Source organism: Diplodia seriata (assembly GCF_021436955.1).
Source record: "Diplodia seriata strain FDS-637 chromosome Unknown scaffold_4, whole genome shotgun sequence".
NCBI lineage: Eukaryota > Fungi > Ascomycota > Dothideomycetes > Botryosphaeriales > Botryosphaeriaceae > Diplodia > Diplodia seriata.
In genome coordinates, this window is record NW_027117311.1 from 3572990 (window position 1) to 3591619 (window position 18630).

The window sequence follows — 18630 nt, forward strand, 5'->3', positions numbered from 1 at the left end:
TCGGCGCTGTGGCGGAGTGGTTAACGCGATAGACTAGAAATCTATTTCCTTCGGGAGCGCAAGTTCGAATCTTGCCGGCGTCGCATCTTCTTTTTTGTCGCTTTTTCTTCTGTGAGATGGAACACCATCCGTACCTTTTTTTTTCTTTCCCCCGAACGAAGAGGCGAAGAAGAAGTGGGAGGGGGAAGGGTATGTAGGTCTCGGTGGTACGCGGGGCCCGATTTTCAGTGCTGCGTTAGGGGACCTGCAGCCTAGGTGTTGATTTTCAAGTGACGACGCACCACTGTACAATGCCGTATGATGGTAACAATCACGCCTTGATAGCTGGCTGCAGCGTATTCAATCTCAGTCGGCTTAAACAACAGCCCGTCCAGTCTCTTTTCTTTTTTTGTTATGCGACATCGGCAACAAGGAAACCCTCCCAGGCTTCACCGTAAGCAGACAACTGCGTAGCATGATCAAAACCACCACACGGCTTCATTGATATATATCTCTCCGCTCCCTCAAAGCCACACACCGTAGGAAAAAAAAATTCGACCTCAATGAAACCCCCAAAAAAAAGAGAAATGGATTAACCAGTAGGATAAAATAGGGAAAACACCCCCGTGTCTCCCAACCGACTAAGAAACCAAAACCCCAGCCAACTCCTCCCACGCATCGACACCCAGCCGTGCCGCCGCCACCTGCGTGTCCGCCGACCACTTGACCAGGGCCGACATCTTCTTCGCCAGCTTGCGCGTCAGCTCCGCCGACGCCGACGAGGACAAGAGCGTGTTGAGCAGGTTGGCGACGATGGCGGGGGCGGCGCCGCCACCACCAATAGCTGCTGCAAGCTGACCGCCATTGTTGTTGTTGTTGTTGACGGCGTCATCATCATCGGGAGAAGGGGAAGACATGAGCCGGGTGTTGACGAGCGAGTTGGACTGCAGCAGTTTGGCGCCGGCGAGCCAGGCGCTGGCGATGGGGTCGTCGACGGCGTCGTCGTCTGTTGTGGGAGACGAAGAAGAAGGAAAAGAAGAAGAAGAAGAAGAAAGCGGGCTTGTCGTTGATGGGGTGGTGGGGTCGGAAGAAGAAGGAGAAGAAGAAGAAGCAGATGATGCCGGACGAAGGAGATCCAGGATGCGATTGGCGGGGTTCGACGACGACGAGGATGAGGATGAGGAGGAAGACGAAGATCCGAGCAGGTCCCGAAGGAGAGATGAAGACAGCGTGAAGGTCGAGGAGGGGTCCGATGATAGCGTGGCGAGCGACTGCACCATCAGCAGCAAGGGAGCGAGCTGGACGTTGAACATTTGGTTTTCGAGCAAGCTGCTGATGCCATCGGGAGAAAGGGGCCGAGTCAGGAGATTGACGATGTTGTTGCTGGCGGATGCGCCGCTGGCATCATCATCATCATCATTGGTCGGTTCTTCTGGAAGAAGAGTGGTGGGAATCTCTGAAACAATGGGATGTGTCGATGGCGTTGTTGGCACTGCCGTCGTCGCTATTTCTGCCATGATGACCCCGTTTAACTGGCCTATCGCGCTGTTAGTATCCTGGCTATGTATAGCTGCTGATTGGTATGGCGGCGCGGAAGGAATACGCTGCCGACTGAGAGACGGTACTAGCTGAGACGATGACTGTAGGGGAGGGTTTTGTTGAATGGAAGACCTATACTGTTGAAGTGGGGTCGCATATGGCTGAGCAAGAGACGAAGGTTGCGTAATCAATGTTGAAGGTCGCTGAACGCGGGACGACAACAGCTGAACAAGGGGAGAAAGCGTTTGAAGAACGTTAGACAGCTGCAGGCTAATGGGTAAACCTACAGTAGGATAGACTGTTGGAACAGCTGTGACTGAGGCGACCGCGAACTGTGGTCCCACAGGCGTGACTCCGAGGTTCTGGGCGACGGATGCGATGTCAGAAACAAGGGCACCTCCAGTGAGCGCAACAATGGCACCGCTGTCGGTTGGTGTAGCTTGCAAAGCTGCGGGATCAAGCGTCAGCGAGACCTCGGGAAGCGCCTCGGCGATTATGCTGGCAATAGCAGTGGGGTCAGGAATGATGGCCGCAAGAGGGTTGACCGTGCCGACGGTGGCGTTCCCTAGGTTGTCAAGGATACTTGAAGCTGCCGAAAAGACCGGAAGAGCGGCAGTGGGAAGTGCCTCAAGCTGCGACTGGATAACAGACGGGACTGCGTCGATGATTGGCTTCGCAGCAGACACTTGGGCAGCGACAATGGAAGCAGGTGCCGCCAAGTTGGATGCCTGAGCAGCAGCAATGTTGGCCAGAACGGACGGGGCCGCCTGCAATTGGTTGCTGAGCTCGTTTATGATGGGCTTGGCTTGAGCAGCAAAAAACTGGGCGACAAAAGCAGCCGGGTCAGTTGCAGTGACAAGGCCCTCTTTGAGGTCTTCCACCTGCCGGACCTGAAGACCGTTAGACTCGGCGATTTCGGCCATTTTCCGTTTCTGCAAACATCAGCACTCCATCGTCGCTCACCTCTCTCATGATACTTACAATTGGGGTAGGTAGCTCGGAAGCAGCGGCCGCAATAGCGGCGGCAGCACTGGATGGTACCAGTTCGGTCGGCAGAGGCGCCATTTGATCGATGGTGCCGATCGATGCGAGGCTGTTGTTGTCAGGGTCCGCAAAAGCACTGACAAGAACTGCTGGTACGACGGCAGACGCAGGTGCGCCATCAGGAGCCAGAGCAGCCATAGAAGTCGGTACAGCCGCGAGAGGGGTAGCATCAGCGAGGGGCGCGAAAGAACCAATAGCAGCAACGGAATCGCTGACGCCAGAAGGAACAACAGCCGCGCTCGGGACAGTGATCAGGGTGTTGGGCAGAACTTGGCGCTTTTCCATCTTAGCGCCTTTGTGAGGGCCAGCGCCGACGATGATGGGAGCGCTGCCGACATGCGTGTCTTCCGTATCGGAACCAGAGCTCTCGCCATCGGTGTCAGAGCCACTGTCCTCGGTGTCAGAGCAACTGTCCTCCTCGGTGTCAAAACCACCACGCTTCTCGGCATCAGAGTCGCTACCCTCATCCACATCCCCATCAGCCGCACCACCTTCCCTCTTCCTCAGCGAGCCACCGCCAGCAGCGCTCGCCTTGTTGCTGAGCAGTCCCCCGAGGATATCGTTCAACCCATTCGTCAACTTGCCCGGATCGACGTTCAGCGGCGAGGAAAGGCCGCCGCCAAACAAAGTCGTCTTGCCGCCCAGCAGGGCGTTCATGATGGACGTCATCGCCAGCTGCATCGCGGTGATGGGGTCCTGCATGAGCGCATTGGTGACGGGCGACACCAGTTCTTTTGGAAGCGCGATCGCCGTCGAAGCGGCCGCCGGGATGTCGGTCTTCAGCGCGGTGCCGACGGCATTGAGCAAGCTATTCACCGGATTGACGACGCTGACGGCCGTGGCCACGACGGCCGGGACCGCGACGGTCGATGAGACGGTGGCGGCGGCCAGGGGCGCAAACTGGGGGTTGATGCCCGGCAGACCAAGAAATTGGGGGTCGCGGCGCTCTAGGGACGGGTTAGTGGGGTTCTTGGCGATGAAGGGCAAAGGAATCGATCAAATGGACGGCGGTAAGAGTAGTTGAGAGTAGGTGCTGGGTGCTGGGTGCGGGTGCTTCAGGACCTGACGCAAACGGCGCAGGCGACGCTGGCACGTTGGAAAGAGCTATCGATGCCGACACAGGTCTCGCACTGGCGGTCGAGACAATGGAGATGGGAACAACAGCGGTCGATGGCAGAACATTATTGAGCGGAATCAACGCGGAAAGGAGTGACGGAAGAGGACCCGGCTGGAGTGTACCTGGCTGATTGAGCTGCGGAATTGCATTTGGCGGCGCTGGGGCTGCGTACGCGCCAGGCGCAAGAGCATTGAAGGCCGCCAGGTAGAGGATCACCTTGGTATCCATGATTGTGGTCGACCAGGAAGGGATTGCCTCTCTATTCCTACCAAAGGAAGAAGTGAAAGCGAAGGTGAGGAGGGACCGCTGCTTGATTTTCTGGCGAAGACGACCTGTCGGCATTAAGAGCACCTGGCGACATGGCCAGTCGCATGAAGATAGGGCATTCCAAGCATTGGAAACGTAAGGAGAAACCTGTTCGCAACTCTTGAGACATTCCGCAGGGACCACTAGAAAGAGTCAAGATAGCACAAATGGATAAGCTTCGATCGAGTAGATTGGACAAGCATGACGGAATCCGGCATTCTTGACGGAAAATGGGAGCAATCAATATTGTTCAACTTTCTCTCCCACGACCTCAACTTCGTTGCAATATTCTACGCCGATAACGGCATATCGGACCGCGTATAGTCATGCTCGGACCGCCAGACCTTCTGTTAAAGTTTGGTGTACCGTGCGTGTATGCTTTTACCGTTTCCAAGCGGAATGCAGACGCGTGTGCGGAACGCGGGACGGCGGCTGGTCCCCCTTAGCGCAACTCCTTGCCGCGAGCGGAGTAGACCTCGCGGTGTTCGCGGTACCAAGACGTAGAGCCCATGTCAAACTGTCTCAGCGCGCTTCACCATCACGGCTCTGACGCTTGCAAAGATAGTGCGAGCGCTGGGTAGGAAGACTTGGTAGACTCCTACCGGACCTGTACTTTTGCGAATTCCTCCTTTGGAATTGGATTTTCCGTTCCAGTCGCAATGTGGATGTTGTTTGGAGGAATTCGGCAGCGGACGTCTTGCAACGTCGGTCCCAGGCGGGGAGGCTTCCGTCCCCGGGGTTTTGGTCGTCTGACCGTGTAGCATTCATGAAGAGGATCCGCGCCCGCCTCTCGGAGCAAAGCCGAAGCCTCCCCTGCCGCCGCCGTCAGGACCACGAGGAGCGCGAATGGGCTGATCCACCCCTGGCGTTCCGGAGCGAGATCGTGATGGCCCGTCCTGCTGCCTCTGCACGTACGATGAATTCGGCTTAGCCGAGTAGGTGGGGTCATATAGGTGTCGCTTGGGGGTCGCTTGGCCACGCGCAGGAGACTGGTCCGCCGAGGAATTGGCGTCCGAGTCTCCTCGATCGCCGCCTCTGCCACCCCTGCCCTTGCCTCTAAACTGCTTGCCGCCATTGCCACGAGGTGACGCAGACCGTTCCTGCGAGCCGTCGGGCGTGGAGGAGCCGAACAGCCTTTCCCGCACCTCGGCGTACCTGCGCTGTTTTTCTTCACGCTCCTGCTGCGCCCTCGCTTGGCGTTCTGCGAATTCCCGCTCCGACTTCTTGCGCGCCTCCTCCTCGCTGTCCTCGTCGTCCTCGCCTCGCGACAGGATCTTCGGCGGGGGCTTTCGGCTAAGCACCTTGACAGGCGCCTTGACATCGTTGTTGAGGGGTGCATCGGGCTTGGCTTGCAGAAAGAGCGGCGCTTCCTTTGGAGTCTCGCTGAGCAGTTGCGTTAGCTCCGCATGCCGTGATGGGGATGTGCATGAACATACGCCGCCTCCCATAATTGCCTGTTGAACTCGGCATGCTGTGCCCTTCGTTCGGCCTTTGTTAGCTTCTTCGGGACTTGCGGCCCAGACTGGGTAGTCTCTGGCTTCTGCCGTAGATGTCAGCGACCGATTGTCCGAGAACGAGAGGGGCCCGCACGTCGACGACAGCCTCCCAGTCGTCGTCCCAGGCGTCGGGGACGTTTCCGTTAGAGGCGCTCATGTTCGAGGAAGCGTGTGATGCGAGCGCGCTGTGCGTGGGCGTGTGCTGGATTGGCGGGGTTTGTGCAGCGTCGGAGAGGGGTGGGAGTGCAAAAGTTTGGGATCGGGCGAGCGTAAGGTGGGGAGTTGAAGTGCGGGTCGCGGGCGTGTCTCAGGCAGGCAGAGGTCACGATCGACAAACCAATGGCCGGCCCGGGCCTCTCAGCCCTACGTCAGACCTTGGCACGCCAAGCAAAGTATCGAACCGCGGCTCCAAGCCCCTTCCGTTTCGGCCAGGGAAGAGGCGTGTAGGCGTGCCACTAAGCGAGCGCCTGCCACTCCAGCCGTGCAGCCTGCTTTCCAGTTGCTGCTGGCCGTCCCGTGTCGTTGCATTCTGGCGATTGGCCATCAGCAGCCTCTGCACTTTTCTCCCGCCGGAATCTGGAGACCGCTGAAAGCAGGTGTTCGTACGGTTGCAGCCCTGGTACTTTCGGTCAACATGAAGCTTGAAGGTAAATGTGTAAAATGCGCGGGCTTTCGGTGTGTGCATTCGGCATTTGCTGACGAGGCTCCAAGAGTTTCGGCCACCACTGGCTGGCGTCCTGCACGCTCATGCATGTCCTCAGCGTCAGTCGCCTTCGCATCACGCCGGCCAGCGCTGATCAATGAGCACCACGTGAGAGCACATCGTCTAACCACAATGAGAATGTCCTGCCGCCTCAAACACACTGATAAACTGCCTCTTCGAGCTATGACCCACTTGTCTAAGGCCTAACAAGCAACATGCTTGCCATGAAGAACGAATATACGCGCCTCAGGCCAAAGATTCGAACACACGCGGAGCGAAGATCCGGCTCCTGCGCACTAGTCATTAACATCGCAACTCGTACGCAGCTGAAGAATATGTCTGGGTCGACATCAAGAGTTTCCAAGTTGACGTGTACGTTAGAAGTGTAAGTGCTGCGCTATCATTGGCGCTGCCCTGACCAATAACGCAGCATGATCATGACCAGTGATATCATTCATCAAGCATCGCAACTGTACCTATCCTTGCATCGGAGGACATCACGCAAAAGGTGCACATTTGAGGTTTGTTCTCGATATTAGCTCCTAGCTCTATCTTGCTGCTGGCTGCGAACGCTGCGAGTTGCAACTAATATTACAGCTATCCAGCTCTGTTAGACCACTCGACTGCTACTCTTTCTCCGCTTTACCTGTACCTGCACCGGGTGAGAAAGGAAATGAAATACGAAACGAGGAGAGTGTAAGGAAAAGAGACAAGGTTTTGTGTGATGCAACCCAAAGAAATGATGAAATGACCGCTCTTTTTACTCAGATAGTAACCGCCCAGTATTCGCCAGTGTCTTGCCGAAAACAAACAAACTCCCTCGAAATGACCACAGACCTTGCGTGCTCCGCGAATACGAAACCTGCCAAGCACAGACTCCTTCAACCCCATGCCGATGATTTTCTTCTGACAAAGCAGAATGCCGAAAACTTCAGTAATCCAACCCTGACAAAGGATGAAAAAAGCATAAAAGCCTTGCTATGAGAACGTCCACCTTCTTATGCGAAGCAGAAATGAAGTTAATGATGGCCCAAGGACCAAGACCGAATGGCCATGCCTGCTAGACGGAAGATCACCTGAGACATGCCGCGACCCTGAGACTCATCCTCAAGAAACTTCTTAGCCACCACCATCTTCGACCGGTCGTCCTCCTGATCCGGCGGGTACGGCTGTTGGCTGACGTTGTCGGGGAGATCTGGGAAGCGTCCGCCGTAATGGCGCGCGATCATCATCGAGTAGATGACATCTCTGCATTCGATCATGCCGAGAATGTTACGGCACGCGCTCAGCGTGGCCTCGATGTTGCGGTTGGACTCCTCGTCCATGTCGCGGAAAGTGACAAAGGTGCCCAGGTGACGCCAGAAATCGACCTCGTATTGCTTCAGGTGCGGAACTTGAGGGTCGTAGATGAGCTCCGCGAGAGGGTTGAACGGCAGCACCTGGTAGGACAGAAGCGCCTCAAGGACCTCAACACGCAGTGCAGCCTCCTTCTGCAGAAGATCAGTCTCGTGCTCACTGGTGCCGTTGGCGCCGTTCGAGACGAATCCGGTGGGTTGACGAGGCAGGCACAGAAGCCTCCAGATGAGCTTCGCTTCAAGGCTCGTGGTTCTCCGTTGCATTTCGAAGTCTTGGGAGACACGGATCTGGGACACGAAGAAGGCGAAGAGATCCATCGTGGCCGGATCGCTCAACAGGCGGTTCAGGCCCTTGGTTGAGTACCACGTCGTCTCAATGCAGCGATCCATGTTGAGTGCGTAGTCTCGGGTGTAGATCATCTTGATTTCTTCGACCGCATTGGGGGAGATGGGCCCAGGAGTCGGAGGTTGGGCGTGTGGCGGAACGCCTTGCAGCGCAAAGAGTTCGTCGACGTAAATGCGCTTAGCTGGTGTGCCATTAGTACGCAAATGCCATAACGTTGCATACAAGTGCTGCCTCACCCTTCAACGGCTGACCCTCCGTCGGGGGAGTCGAGCTTCCATTGTCCTCCTTCCTCACGTACACACGCGTCGACGGATCGTAGGCGACCGGGGCGATTGACATTGGGTCGGTGCCAGCGAGCGCCGGGTCGATGGCAGCACTGAGCTCGTACGATGGGTCGGGGGCCGGCGCGGGCGGGCTCGTGCTGTGACCGGGAGCGGGCGTGTAGTTGGGCGCTGCAGGCGCGTAGCCTTGAGGAATGTGGGAGTATGCGACCTGGGCGGGCGGAGGAGCGGTTGCGGGAGTCGACGTGACTGGCGGAGCTGCGCTGGGCGCAGGTTGTATCTGAGCGGGGCCGGGCTGCTGCTTGAAGATCGGATCGTAGCCCAAACACTCGCGCTTGCTCTTCTGGCAGTTTCTGCACGTGGGGTGTGCTTCGTCGCACTGCGAATGTGTGAGTGACTGGGGCTTGTGGCGTTGTTTGGGGGAGCGAGGCTTCGCGAAAGCCGCGTCGGTAGGCGAGTGAGGTCGGACGACAGTAAAGTTCTCGCTTCCACCCATGCGGCGGGAGGTGGCAGGCTACAGAAGCGAGCGAGACGCGAAGACGCGATCGCGCTACCTCGCCGTTTCAACCTCACCTCATCCCGACCGACGCGCTATCGCGAGAAGAAAATTTGCAATTGCTGTCCTCACCTTTATCCTGCGCTTGCGACACGTCAGGCAGCCCGTCTTCGTGCGGCGCTTGATCTCCTTCTTGTGGCGTCCTCCCGACATGATCCTCTGGTCGGCCTGCGGCGGCAACTGGTATCGCATGCCCATGCCCTGCGGCGGCATGCCCATGGGCGCGGCGCCCATGTGCATCTGGTGGTGCTGCGGCGGCGCGTGGCCCGGCGGCGGCGGGTAGAAGCCCATGGGAGCGACAGGCGGCGGCAGCGAGCCGGCTGGCGGCTGGCCCGGCTGTTGCTGCTGGCCGTCAATGGGCGCGCGGATGGGCGGGAGGTTGAGCGACGGCAGCGACATGCTCGACGCGGTGGGCGAGGCGCGGTAGGGCTCGGCATTGCCTGGAGCGCCCTGGGGCGGCGGGTAGGTGTAGGAAGGCTGCATGGACGGCGACGGGTAGGAGTGAGGGGAAGGGTAGGAGGAGGTGGGAGTCTGTTGCGCCTGCTGCTGAGGCTGAGAATTCTGCTGCGGTTGCGGCTGCTGTTGAGCCGGCTGCTGTTGCTGCGGTTGCCGCGACGGCGGGTTAGGCGACTGGTCTGCCATATTTGATTGAGACCCAGCACACGTCGATGGCGCAAGGCTGTGAGATTCGAGATTAGCCTCCTAGCTGGCCGATGCTGCGCTGTCCCTTGGGGAACTGATCCCGCGCACGACGGGCTGATTGGCACCAGGAAGGTTGCTTCGCTTAGGCAGAGTACGGCGAGACGAGGCGTCCGGGTGGTTTGATGCTGCCGGAGCGGATAGCGGAAAGACGCAAGTGCGAAAAGAAGGCAGGCCGGCCGCAGATCACACGGGCCTCTTCCAGGGAGCTGAGTCGGGTTCGGGGCACAGCTCAGATCGGCACAACGTGAGCACTCTCGAGCTACTGCGCGTGCGCGCCCAGGGGGTCGCTGGTGCTCTCTGTTAAAAAAAAAAAGTGGGTGCTGCCTGCCCAGATCAGCAACGTCCGCATCCCTCGGAACGGCGCGCGAAGCGCAGACGGCGGGCAGGGCAAAGGGCGGCAGGCAGCTCGCAGCGGCTCTCTCGACCAGCCGGCGCCAGGCCCTAGGCCGGAAGCCGCCAGGCGGGTGGGTGGCTGTGCGCTGAGCGACGGCGCGCATCGCCGGCGGCCGTGTCGTGTGGGCAGCGGGCGGCGGGCATGCGGAGCTGCGCTGAGGGCTGCCCGGCGGGCACACGCCGCTGCGGGCGGATGCATGGTGGTGCAGGAGACAGGCCTTTGCAGAGAGGCTCAGGCCGCTGGGAGGACAGGGGCGATGACGGGCAGCTGAAGGGGCGCACTTACTGAGGCGGTAGAAGCTCCCTCCAAGCGAGCGGATGGAAGCGAGAAGCGAGATTCGGCGCTGGGGTGGGCTTGCACGCCTGGGTGATCCGCTGCACGCAGGACTGGCAACGAGCACGCGTGACGAGGCGCCGGCAGACTGAGGGCAGACCGAGGGCAGGCGGCGTGCTGGGGGCTGGGAGAAAATTCACACCTCACGGCTTTTCAGCGTCGCCAAGTACGCGCCGCGCTATGCGCTTTTCGGGCGTTTGCGACCAGGGTCCAGCGCTGGAGGTCGGCGGGCATCAGGAACAAAGCTTGAGCCCGTGGCCCGGCCAACCAGTCGGCCGCGAGCCGCCGGCCCAAACGCCCCGCCCAACGGTCGCCAATCCTCACGCCCTCCTCGAGCGCATCAACAGCCTGTCACGTCACCCGGCGATCCAGGAGCAGCAGCGCTGGGCGACGATTGCAGTCCCGGTCCTAGTCATGCCCGGCCAGCGCCCGTCCCGCCGCACTGGAGGCGGAGGCTCACCGGCCGCCGTCCACCCACAATTCTCCGCGGGATGCTTGCTTCAGGAAGCGACGCCTGTACAGCTGCGCGCGGCGATCTGACCATGGGTGTCTTCTGGAAGACCGCAATCGCCTGCGCCCGCGACCCACCGCGACCTGTCTCCGCTGGACGTCGCGCTTCTCCGAGCCGGCCAGCAGCCAGCGCGCGTCCGGCACGCCTCAGCGCTGCGCGGCACCGTCTCCGACGGCGAGGGCTGGGCGGCTGCGACTCCAGCCTGGCGTGGTCCCTGCGGCGCCGTAAATACCTCATCCGGTGTGGTGAAGCTTACGGACGTTAATGGTTGCCCGCAGCATGGTTGGATAGATCGCCCGCGCGCACGTTCGGGGAACGCGGCCAGCATCGGCGCCCACGGCAATCCGCAGGGAAGCGCCTCGTGGCTCTCCAGGCGCACTCTCCTGTTCTCTTGACACATCTGCCGGCGCTCACGTTCCGCCAGAAGCCTCCCGCCGGGCCATGCCAACGGCGTGCGCCCAGTCCACCAGTCCACCAGTCCACCAGGCGGGCCCGGGACCTCCTGCCTTAGCAGCCGGCTGCTATTATCCGCCGCTGGACTCGTCCACTCCACACCGGTGTGCGCTGACTCTGGGCCATCACTGCCCTGCAGGGCCGCCGCCCCGCCAGCCAGTTTCAGCAGAAGCGCACCTACTCGCGTAGTGGAGTCTGCTATCAGCTTGAATCTCTCTTGCCAGCTTCCAGGAACGGACCCGCGCCGCCCACCATCCGCCGCCCGGGCAAACCGGTCAAGTTCAGTTCGCGGCGGGAATATTACAAGGACCAGCTGGGCGATCTCGATCACCGCTTCAGGGGCAGTCCTGGCAGGCCGGCCTTCGAGAAGGAGAGCACCAGCTTCTAGCGAGCGTTTACTGCCTGCGCCAGCCGAGATCTTGCTGTCGGCTAAGTGGCTCAGCCTGCCAAACGGCTGACTCCACCCCTGCCCAATACGCTGACAGGACCCTCTCCCTAATGCTCAGTCACCCGCATCTGGCCAAATGCTTGCGAATCCAGCCCGTGGGGATCGAGCCGTGCTACGTCGCTGCCCGCCGCCAGCCCAATGGCGCCGCCAGCCTCTCCACCCCCTCCGCCGGCCGTCCGCCCATCCTTCCCGCGGCCGCCATGCTCGTGGGTAGAGGCGGGATTGGCATGCCGTGGCAGCCGTGCGCAGCCGCACGCCGGTGACAGACGTCAGCTCCGGGCGGCCGGACTCTCCGCGGGAGTTCTGGCGTGGTGCTCAATGACTTTCTGGCTGCCCGTGCCTCCCAGGGAGGGGCTGCTGGAGGGGCGAGGGGTGAGGTTGAGAACCTGATACAGCGCCCACAGACCGCGCCCCGCCGCTTTGACTGGCGATCCCTCCGTCACCACCACTCACGCATCCGGGAGCTGTGTATATGACTTGTCCCAAACCTCCAAGTGGGCCTGTAGAGCCGTTCCAGCACACCGGCTGCACCGAGCCGCCGTGCCATTCGTAGAGGATGGCGCAGCAACTCCAACGCACGAACGCGCTCGCACGCCTCCGCCCCGTTTTCCACCAACCACCGACCCAATCCCGGCGAACCCTGTATGGGTTCTACGTGGGGGTCACAGACCTCCCTGCGACGCGCCCGCCGCCTCGGCGCACCCGCCTGTGTGGAGAAGCCCAAGAGCGTGAAGATTCGCTGACTAGGGCAGGGGCTGTTGCACGTGAAGCTGTGCAACTGTTGACGAGGAGATTGACGGATTCCACGCGCAGGGTGCGGCGTCGCGCCTGGGAGCCCCAAGGGCCGGGGGACAGCATGAGGCCACGCCGTCGGCGGCCTCTGCTGCCCACGTCGCTCCTCGCTCGCACCACGGACCCCATGCGAAGCCGAAAACGAGCCACGTCTGACACGTGAGAGAAAGAATCGATTCCTGGGGCTGTTCTCCATTCCTTGGCATCAAGCGAAATGTCGTTTGCATCACACTCATTAGGTTTTATTGATTCAGGTCCGCTGGCCCATCTCGTACGCGTACGTCCAATTTCACCGTCTATATTTGTCGGTTCGTTCTGTCTGGCCTCCTCTCCAGACGTCTTGGAGGCCACGCGACACGCGTGGGACTCACACATGGGCACATGCAGTAGCTCAGCACGGGAGGAAGGGGGCCGCGAATGAGACAGCCCGCAGATCATACGAAGCTTGAATCGCTGTGGTCGGCGGTAGGGCCGGCAGTCGGTCCGGATCATACTCACTGCTGCGTCGATTCCCAAACGGGCAACAATCCTTGATCCTTAATACAGAAGGAAAGCGCAAGAAACGGTGGTCGATTTGTCAAGCCGGGTGTCAGCGGCCACAGCCCTGGAGCCGTTCAGCCACGGACGCGCCCTTTTGCCGTGACTCGAGTCCTGTCCCGGCTTCTCAGGCTTCCAACACGATGCTTAGCCTACCAAGGCACTGGAAAGCCAGACCGACCACCCACAGCCCGCGAGTTGTTCCAGAAAAGTGCTCGTACACAGGCTGAGTTCACGCGCTTACAGCCTGACATTGCATGCCACTCCCTGAACCGCTCTTACACAGCCCCGCTATCGGTCCAACAGCCCGGACAGCGAGCGCCCTCGATCCTTGGTATGAGCGGCTGCGAATAACGTGTCTGGACTTGTGCCGCGCCGGCCGCGGAGGAGCCCGACGGAGGGGAACGAGCCGACGGGCACCCGTTGGCGCGCGGCGCGGGCCTGGCGCAAAGCAGGACTCCAGGGCAAAAAAAGAACGGCTGGATTAGCCACATGTGGACTGGTAACATCTTCCACAGGCCGAAGACATGGTCTTGATTTGCCCGAAACACGGCCGTTTCTTTCTCGGTGTCCTTTGATTTTCACATCTTGCCGCCCTCAATCTCAGTCCGCGCGGCGGTTGTTTGGACGGGCAGGGAGCTGAGCGAGCAGCCGAGCGAGAAGATTGCCAACGGGGGAGAGGATGGAGAAGAGCAGGAGGCAAGGGAAATTGGATGAGCACATGATTTGCTCTCCTTCTCGTCATCCAGATTCATGCGGGACGACAATCCGAAGCAAGTTCCTTTTCCTGTTGCCCAACGTTCGGTCGCACCGAGGACCACGTGCCGCCCTGATCGTTTGCTGAGTGGGATCGGATGCATGCCGCCGATACGACCAATGTGTTCGAGGCTGCTCCTCTTCCATCGTCCTTGTTCCAACTCTTCTTCCTCCGTTTCCACTTCTCGGTTGACCAGGCCTTCTCGAATTTGACGCTGGCGGGAGCTTCCGAATCGGCAATCCTGGCGTGGCAAAAGTTCGTCTGGGCCGAAAAGAGCCATATATTGCAATATGTCGCGCAGCAAACGAGAGCGCTCGGCCACCGAACGGCGCCGGCACGCGCCGCGCGCCACCGGCCATGGGGACACACGGGCACACACTTCTCTACTTGCCGCTTCCCCAAGTCCCCAGTACCTTGTCAACTTGGGAATTGATATTCGACAGCCTTGTAATCTGCGTAATCGGTCGAATCTGGAAGGTTCTGTAGCGAGCACTGCCACTGCGGCAATCTGCGAAGCGCGGGAGAAGAAGCAGCATCCACGTCGACGGGCATGTTGCTGGTGAGTCTGGGCGCCAATGTGGATGATTGTGAACATTTGGCGATCAGCCAACACGGGCGCAATTTAAACCTCCACACCATGAATGCAGCAGCGTCTTTCGCTGTTCCCCCCTCTTTTCTGCACCGGTTCCCCATACGATGAAGTCATATGTTCTGTCCATGTTCTTTTTTCCTTTGTTGTTGATTTGCATTAAGGCAACCCAATAAAAACCCGTTGGACACCCAGACCACCTTTCGCACCTGTCCACCCCGTTACGATCTTGCATTTCCCATTCCCGCCAAATTAAGTAGCGGAAGCGGGCCGGTATTGAAATCCTTTGTCCCATTCGTGTCACGACGGCGCGGAAGCGCGTTCTCCACACGCGCACGCGCGCGCGTGCCGCGTGCCTTCATTAACATATAGCTCTATACACTGCACGTCACATCATGCAGGACTACTACAACACCTCCCGCCCTTCAAATTTCATCAGAGCCACGTGCTAAGCGGGGTGACGGAGGGGTGTGAGAAAGAGATAGAGTGGGCAGTGGAGAAGCAGGGCAGGGCAGTGGCATTATTGCCTTGTGTGGGCATGATATTGCGAAAAGATATAATTGGAAGGTAAATGATTGGGCAGCCGTTGGAGGAGGGCCCACGCACACCCACCACCACACACATACCACCACCACCGCAACCCATAGCAACAAATACTTACCTCTACCTTCCTTGCCCCCCTACTCATCGTTGCGGGCCCCTGCCAATGCCCTTCTCCTCCGTCGTCGTCTTCCTACCGCCCCCTACCATATTTTCCCCTACCCTTGCCCCGTCGTTCCCCAACCCTGTTGCTTTCCCTTCCCACCTGTTGGTTGATTCCTGGGTTATTCGCAATCTCCCTCGTCCACTCGCTCGCTCGCTCGCTCTCTCGCCTGTCCAAAGCGCGCGTATGCCCGTCATCATCATCATCATCATCATCATCATCATCATCATCATCATCATCACCGTCCCATTGCTCGTTCGGACCCCATTTTCTCAATGCCCACCCACGCACGCCCAAACAACCAACGTCCCCCCATGCCACTCCACTACCCATGCCCATTACTCTCCCTCCCCTCCCCTCCCCTCTCTCGCTCGCTCATTTCTCCCTTAGCGCCCGCTGCTTAGCCAGCGCCCCGCTCTACGGACGGGTACCTGGCCATCGCACATACGAAAAGAGTCTAGATTTGCTACTACTGCTGCTGCCGCATCATTGCTAATCGCGTAAGCGCCAACTGCGGGAACCCGGAGGCGCAGGCCGGCGCCTCGCTCGGCCGATAGCCGATCCGCATGACCTGCATTTGCATTTGTTGCTGTTGCTGTTGTTGGTACCCAACGGTTTTTTTTTTTTTTTTTTTTTGGTTCGTTATTAGGTTCGGGGGAAAGATGCGGCGCGGTTGCACATTTGGCATCGTTGTCATTTACGCCGTTGTGATCGCTGTTGGTACTCATTAAAACAGCAAGATTATGGAAAATACGGCAATGTTAGCAGCAGCAGCAGCAGCATCATAGTTCAGTTTTCTTTTCTTTTTTTTTTTTTTTTTACAGCACAAATCACTATCAGATTCGTCCCGTCTGTCCGTCCCCAACCAAAACGAAGGGATGGGGGGGATGGCGGGATGGCGGGGGGGCCAGAAAAGGCAGCACTGGAGAGGAGAAGACCAAAAAAAAAAAAAAAAAGAGTCCATGTTACTGATGACGTAAACAACAAGCGGCCAGTTGCTGGTGTTAGTTAGTGGGAGAGATGACGACAATACGTCCCTCTCCCTCTCCTGCGACACAGCCAACCAGCCAGCCAGCCAGCCAGCAGCAACTCGTCAGTCCAACCAATGACACAGTCTTTCATCAAGCATGAATGATGGGAAGATTGTCGTCTGTGGGGGAGGTGGGGGCGTCGGCGTATAGCGCGCGGCAGCCGCGGTAAGCAAAAAAAAAAAAAAAAAAGAAAGGCAGACAGACAGAGCGTGGGTGGGTATGTGGAGTTTTGCTGCACAACACTTCTTCCGTCCGTAACACGATCCGAACAATGAAGCAAGCAAGCACGGATATGGGTTTGGTGGGTGGGTGGGTGGGTAGGTAGAAAGGAAAAGCGTTGATTGATTGCGTGATTGGGGGGGCAATTGGTTGTTGAGGATGGATGGGATGGGGTTGTGCTGATTGATTGTTGTTCATAGCACGAGGGCCGGGGGCATCGAAAAAAAAGAAACGAATGGTACGGGCGGCGGTCTTGGCGGCGGCCGTGCGGGAGAAGAAGACGAAAAAGAAGAAGAAGAAGAAGAAGAGAGCGGGCTGCAAATCGACATTAATCGATCATATGCGGGCATGATGAAAGCGGGAGATGGGGGAACGGACGGACGTGGACGTGCAACAACACGAGCGAGCGACAGCGGCTCCGCAAAATGGATCTGCAAATCAAAAAAATCAAGAATGTTCTACGGCCGTGATCATGATATGCACTGCTTTGCGCGCTCTCTCTCTGTTAATCCTCTAGCTTCTATAATTTCTAGAAAAAGCGGCCGATGCAAGGAAACAAGAGCGAGCGACGGACGATTGCTCGAGCGCTCGCGCCAGCCAGAGGACCCCAAGTCTTCGGCCAGGGTCCGTCCGCTACCTCCATCCGCACCCCGACTACACTTCTCCCCGAAGAACGCGAACGGGGAGAAGATATGGTGGCTATGGTGGAGACAGGGGCTCGGAAAACCCGAGTCTCGAATGTCCCCTTTCTTCCCCGAAGATGATTTTTCCTCTCTTTACAGCATGTCCTCCTGCTCTGGCACGATGCTGTTCACCTTGCCCTTCTCGATCGCGGCGCGCACGTTCCCGATCGTCCACTCTTCCATCTTGGTTTGGGTCTGTGTAAAGGTAATGAGATCGTCAGCCAATCCGTTGCCGCATCCGCCAAAATAAAAAACGAGGATCGTCGCAAAGAACATTCGTCCAAAGCACGTGGGCGGCCGTGGCGATCCCTCTTTACTTCTAGAAGGTGGGGTGGGGTTTCGGGGTCTCCGGTTCGGTGTTTCCGTCCTCCCTCCTTTCTCGTCAAGGGGGAGCAAAGAGGCGAGAAACCGAGCGAGCGAGCGAGGCGAGGCGAGCGAACGAACACACACCAACGACAGCCGTTTCGCCCCCCTTTCGCTACGTCCGAAAGGCGACGATACGCGACCGTTGGGAGAGCCTCGTCACGAAGCGCTGTTTGGCGCCCGCTGCGCTCGTGCCTCTCTCGACCCCTCAGGGCAGCGAAACACAAGAGTGGGCTCGCCTTCCAGAAAGCAAAAACAATATTCCAGAATGCAGATCGGGGATGGGGGGAGTGATAAAGGGAGTTTGGGGTATATCAGACAAAGCAAAGGTTAAACCATACCTCGACGGTCCACGTGCCCATGTGTGGCACGAGCATGACGTGCGGGTTCGCGACCAGGCCCGGGTGCACCTTGGGCTCCTCCTCGTAGACGTCCAGGCCGGCCGACGCAACCTGCCCGCTCTCGAGCGCTGCCACAAGCGCTGCCTCGTCCATGACGGCGCCGCGTGCCGTGTTGACGATGATGACGCCCTTCTTCATCTTGGCGAATTGCGGCCCCGAGATGATGTGGCGTGTGTTTTTCTAATAATATGACGAACGAAATATGTTAATCACACGTTCTGCGGCCTTGCCGGGCTGTCCCGGAAGATTGGGAAGTATATATTTGGACAGGGAAGGGATGGAGGTGTATTTTGGGTGGTGACGGCACTCTCCCGCTCCCCGAGCAGAGAGGCGAGAGACAGCGCAATCTCCTCCTGTGGCTGTGTAGAATGTGATGGGGGAATGATGTTGTGTGAGTAAGTGGCAGCAGATTGCACATTTCGGGGGTGATCGGGAGCGTGTGACAGCAGCATCAGGTGTTCTGGAAGCCGCGGGCGAGCAGGGAAGGGTCAGGGGAAGGTGGAGGGCCTGGAAGGAAGGAAGGGGAGAAGTCTCGGATATCTTTCTCCAAATCCTGCCCCCGACAGAGGCTTTGGGCGAGATAGCCGAAAACGGCAAGCGAGCGAGGAAGAGCAAAGAAGCGAGCGAGCGGCGAAACTGAGCGAAGGGGAGCCGGACGATCCAGGAGAGAAAGGGGCAACAGACGGGACGAAGGCGAGTGAAGCGGATGCAGAGGGAAAGCCGACTTACGTTGAGAGGCAGGTTCAGGCTGAGGACGTCGCTTCTTGCGAGCAGATCGTCGAAGCTCACGTACTCGGCACCGCCGGACTGCTCGTCGCTGAGCTTGCGGCGGTTGTGGTAGATGACGGACATGCCAAACACCTCGGCCTTCTTCTTGAGGTTGCGGCCGATGCCACCCATTCCCAGGATGCCCAGGACCTTGCCCTCGGGGTCGTGGCCAAGCGGCGGCGGCGGGTTGCCACGCCACTGGCCAGCGCGCAGCGCCAGCATCG

At 58.9% G+C, this 18630-nt stretch overlaps 4 protein-coding genes and 1 non-coding gene across 5 annotated transcripts; 1 reads left to right on the plus strand and 4 right to left on the minus strand.

Annotated features, from left to right (window-relative positions):
* The first annotated feature begins 2 nt into the window (after positions 1–2).
* Positions 3–83, plus strand: SLS55_004952. Its single transcript has one exon. It is a non-coding gene; the product is annotated as a tRNA-Ser (tRNA).
* Positions 84–2418: 2335 nt separating this feature from the next.
* On the minus strand, positions 2419–4188 carry SLS55_004953 (uncharacterized protein; the record flags this gene model as incomplete). The annotated part of the gene is made up of 2 exons (XM_066776404.1): positions 2419–3531; positions 4183–4188. The coding sequence occupies 2 exons, from the start codon at positions 4186–4188 to the stop codon at positions 2419–2421; spliced, it is 1119 nt and encodes a 372-aa protein (XP_066634285.1).
* A 561-nt stretch (positions 4189–4749) lies between these two features.
* On the minus strand, positions 4750–5455 carry SLS55_004954 (uncharacterized protein; the record flags this gene model as incomplete). The annotated part of the gene is made up of 2 exons (XM_066776405.1): positions 4750–5333; positions 5449–5455. The coding sequence occupies 2 exons, from the start codon at positions 5453–5455 to the stop codon at positions 4750–4752; spliced, it is 591 nt and encodes a 196-aa protein (XP_066634286.1).
* Positions 5456–7203: 1748 nt separating this feature from the next.
* On the minus strand, positions 7204–8662 carry SLS55_004955 (uncharacterized protein; the record flags this gene model as incomplete). The annotated part of the gene is made up of 2 exons (XM_066776406.1): positions 7204–8066; positions 8659–8662. 2 exons carry the CDS (start codon positions 8660–8662, stop codon positions 7204–7206), a joined length of 867 nt encoding a protein of 288 aa, XP_066634287.1.
* An 8916-nt stretch (positions 8663–17578) lies between these two features.
* GOR1_1 (glyoxylate reductase) lies at positions 17579–18490 on the minus strand (the record flags this gene model as incomplete). The annotated part of the gene is made up of 2 exons (XM_066776407.1): positions 17579–17818; positions 18485–18490. Coding segments are annotated over 2 exons (246 nt in total), but the record flags the coding sequence as incomplete, so codon positions are not given.
* Positions 18491–18630: the final 140 nt, after the last annotated feature.